At 41.4% G+C, this 4,110-nt stretch overlaps 1 protein-coding gene across 1 annotated transcript in view; it reads left to right on the top strand.

The window, feature by feature from the left end:
- Nucleotides 1-4,110, top strand: part of ASCC1 (activating signal cointegrator 1 complex subunit 1) — a 135,391-nt gene that overhangs the window by 22,028 nt on the left and 109,253 nt on the right. The window contains exon 5 of the mRNA XM_012801401.2: nt 2,113-2,291. Within this exon, the coding sequence (XP_012656855.1) occupies nt 2,113-2,291 (179 nt within the window). The remainder of the gene's footprint in view (nt 1-2,112; nt 2,292-4,110) is intronic.

Consider the following 4,110-nt stretch of genomic DNA (forward strand, 5'->3'; position numbering starts at 1 on the left):
GTAGAGTGCTATGGCATCATAGCTCACGGCAACCTAAAACTCCTGGGGTGGCATCACAGCTCACAGCAACCTCAAACTCCTGGGCTTAAGTGATTCTCTTGCCTCAGTCTCCCAATCAGCTGGGACAACAGGTGCCTGCCACAACGCCTGGCTATTTGTTGTTGTTGTTGTTGTTGTTGTCATTGTTGTTGTCATTGTTGTTTTAGCAGGCCCTGGCTGGGTTCAAACCCACCAGCCCTGGTGCATGTGGCTGGTGCCCTAACCACTGAGCTACAGGTGCTAAGCCACTAATAATTTTTGCCATAGTATTTTTTTTTTTTGAGACAGAGTCTCACTTTGTCACCCTTGGTAGAGTACCATGGTGTCATAGCTCACAGCAATCTCAAACTCTTGGGCTTAAGCAATTCTCTTGCCTCGACTTCCCAAGTAGCTTGGGACAACAGGTGCCTACCACAATGCTTGGCTGTTTTTTGTTACAGATTTCATTGTTGTTTAGCTGGCCTGGACCAGGTTTGAACCCTCCACCATCAGTGTATATGGCTGGTGCCATAATCATTGTGTTACCAATGCTAAGCCTGCCACGGCATTTTTTAAAATTCAGGTAAAATTCACATAAAAGAAAATTCCTTTTTTTTTGCCCTTAATTTTTTGTTATTTATTTATTTTTTTTTGAGGTTAAATGTAACATAAAATTCACCATTTAAAAAGGTTAAGTTCAGGTTGGACATGGTGGTTCATGCCTATAATTCTAGCACTCTGGGAGGCCAAGATGAGTAGATTGCTTGAGTTCAGGAGTTTTGAGACCAGCCTGAACAAGACTAAGACTCCATCTCTACTAAAAATAGAAAAACCAACTAGGTGTAGTGGTATACACCTGTAGTCCCAGCTACTGGGGAGGCTGAGGTAAGAGGAGCTCTTGAGCCCAGGAGGTTGCTGTGAGCTATGATGATACCATGGCATTCCACCCAGGGTGACAGTGAGGCTCTGTCTCAAAAAAAAAGTTCACTGGCATTTAGTACATTCACAGTGTTGTGGTACCATCACCACTATCTATTTCCAGAACATTTTGTCATCCGTAAAGGAAATTCCATACCTATTAAATAATCACTCCCTATTCTTCCCTATTCCTGCCCCCTGACTATCACTAATCTGCTTTCTATCTCTGTGGATTTGCTTGTTCTGGATATTTTCTGTAAATGGACACATATAATATGTAACTTCTTGTATCTAGTTTTCACTCAGCATGGTGTTTTCAAGGTTCATCCACGTTGTTTCAGGTATCAGCCATTTCTCTGTTTTGCTGAATAATACTCCTTCTTATGAATATATCCTCTTTTGTTGATTTTTTCGTCAGTTGATGGACATTTGGATTGTTCCTATGTTTTGGTTATTATGAATAGAGCTGCTATGAACATTTGTGTTCAAGTTTTGTTTAAACACCTATGTTTACTTATTTTGGGTATCCCTAGGAGTGGAATTTCTGGGCCCTAGGGTAATTCTATATTTAATGTTTTAAGGGACTATCAAACTTTTCAAAAGTGTCTATATCATTTTACATTCCTACCAGCAATGTATGAGGGTTTGCTGTATAGATTTTGAACTCATTTCTCTTTTCTTTTTCTTTTTTTTAGAGACAGAGTCTCACTTTGTCCCCCTCAGTAGAGTGCTGTGGCATCAGAGCTCACAGTAACCTCCAGCTCTTGGGCTTGGGCAATTCTCTTGCCTCAGCCTCCTGAGTAGCTGGGACTAAAGGCGCCCACCACAATGCCCAGCTATTTTATTTTGTTGTTGTTGCAGTTTGGCTGGGGCTGGGTTCGAACCTGCCATCCTTGGTATACGGGGCCAGTGCCCTACTCACTGAGCCACAGGCGCCACCCCTGAACTCATTTTTCTATCTCAGAAACTAGTTTTAAGGATAGTTTATTTTAAGCCTGTTTATTCTGTTAAGCCTCATTAACAGCTTTCATACACTTGGCACCATCCCCTGTTCAGATTCATGTACTCATTCAGAACATTTTTAGTTACCTAGAGATGACAGTATCAAGAAGTCACCCATCTTTACAAGCATTTGGGGGTCCTTGAGCGCATTAACCCTTTTTTCTTCACTTGCAGTAATCACTGGCCAGCATCGAAATGGTATAATTTCAGCCCGAACTCGGATTGATGTTCTTTTGGACACTTTTAGAAGAAAGCAGCCCTTCACACACTTCCTTGCCTTCTTCCTCAATGAGGTTGAGGTTCAAGAAGGATTTCTGAGGTTCCAGGAAGAAGTTCTAGAGAAGTGTTCCATGGTAAGCAGCAAATAAAACAAAATGTTTTTAAAAAAATCAAATACTATGTATAAAAGTAGTATAAAAGTTGTTCAGGGCTCGGCGCCTATAGCTCAACCGGCTAAGGCGCCAGCCACGTACACCTAAGATGGCGGGTTCAAATCCCCAGCCCAGACCCGCCAAACAACAATGATGGCTGCAACCAAAAAATAGCCAGGCGTTGTGGCGGGCGCCTGTGGTCCCAGCTACTTGGGAGGCGGAGGCAGGAGACTCGCTTGAGCCCAGGAGTTTGAGGTTGCTGTGAGCTGTAATGCCACGGCACTCTACCCCGGGGGACAGCTTGAGGCTCTGTCTCAAAAAAAAAAAAAAAAAAAAAAGTTGTTCAGAAATCAGACAATAAAAAGATCCAAAACTATTCCCCTGCCAAAAAAGGTAGCTATTTCTTTCTTTTTTTTTTTGAGACAGAGCCGTAAGCTATCACCCTGGGTAGAGTGCTGTGGCATCACGGCTCACAACTACCTCAAACTCTTGGGCTCAAGTGATTCTCTTGCCTCAGCCTCCCAAGTAGCTGGGACTATAGGTGCCACCACAACACCTGGCTATTTTTTTGTTGCAGTTGTCATTGTTGTTTTTAGCTGGCCCGAGCTGGGTTCAAACCCTCCACTCTCCATGCTGTGCCTGGCGCCATAACCACTGTGCTATGGGTGCTGAACTCAGCTATTTCTGATAGTTTCTTATAATACTGAACTGAAAAAAAGTATAGATATATCAGCCCACAAATTTCTATATATTACAGAAATATCTTTTATAAATTTCAAGACAAGAAGCTCATCTTAATATATGTGCTGTTCTGCACCTTTTTGGTGGCAGTGTTAATGAGATGCCATTATCTGTAGATTTTCTGCTTTCTGTCAGTCACGGCTCATTTGAGGTTTGTAACTAAAAGACAATTTTGCATATACAGTTGCCATGTCAATGTAGTGCTTATGACCAGGATGATAGCAAGTAATCCATTATAGAAAACAAGTTTTAGAACTCCTTTTAGAAATAATATTAGTTGATTTTTAAAAAAATCTTTCTTGATTTAAAAATATTATGAAAGCAATATGTTTATTATAGAAAATTTAGGAAAAATAGAAAAGTTTAATATAAAAATTAGTCATCTTACCACTGAAAAGTACTAATATGGCATATTATACATATATGCCTGTGTGTATCAATGTGCATGTACACATATATACACTTAAAAATAAAATTTAGCTTGTATGTGATCTTATATTCTGCTTTCTTTGAAACATAGCATTATACCATGAGTGTTATTTTGTCAGTGAATGAAAATCTGAATCTAGGACTCAGCGGTTCTCAACCTCTTTCTAACAATGAAAATACATCCTGCATATCGGATATTTACATTATGATTCATAACAGTAGCAAAATTACAGTTATTAAGTAGCAACGAAAATAATTTTATGGTTGGGGGTCACTATAACCTGAGGAACTGTATTAAAGGGTCACGGCATTAGGAGGCATTAGGAAGGTTGAGAACCACTGAGTGGTACATGGTGGCTCATGTCTGTAATCTTAGCACTCTGGGAGGCTGAGGTGGGAGGATGGCTTGAGCTCAGGAGTTCGAGACTAGCCTGCGAAAGAGTGAGACCCTGTTTCTACTAAAAATACACTAGCTGGAGGCCGGTGAGGTGGCTCGAATTTGTAATCCTGGCACTTTGGCTGCCGAGGTGGGTGGGTTCAAGACCAGCCTGAACCAGAGCGAGACCTTGTCTCTAAAAATAGTCAGGTGTGGCTCGGCGCCTGTGGCTCAAGCGGCTAAGGCGCCAGCCAC

The sequence above is a fragment of the Otolemur garnettii genome, unplaced genomic scaffold, assembly GCF_000181295.1.
Source record: "Otolemur garnettii isolate 467f Iridium unplaced genomic scaffold, OtoGar3 scaffold00008, whole genome shotgun sequence".
NCBI classification, from domain to species: Eukaryota; Metazoa; Chordata; class Mammalia; order Primates; family Galagidae; genus Otolemur; species Otolemur garnettii.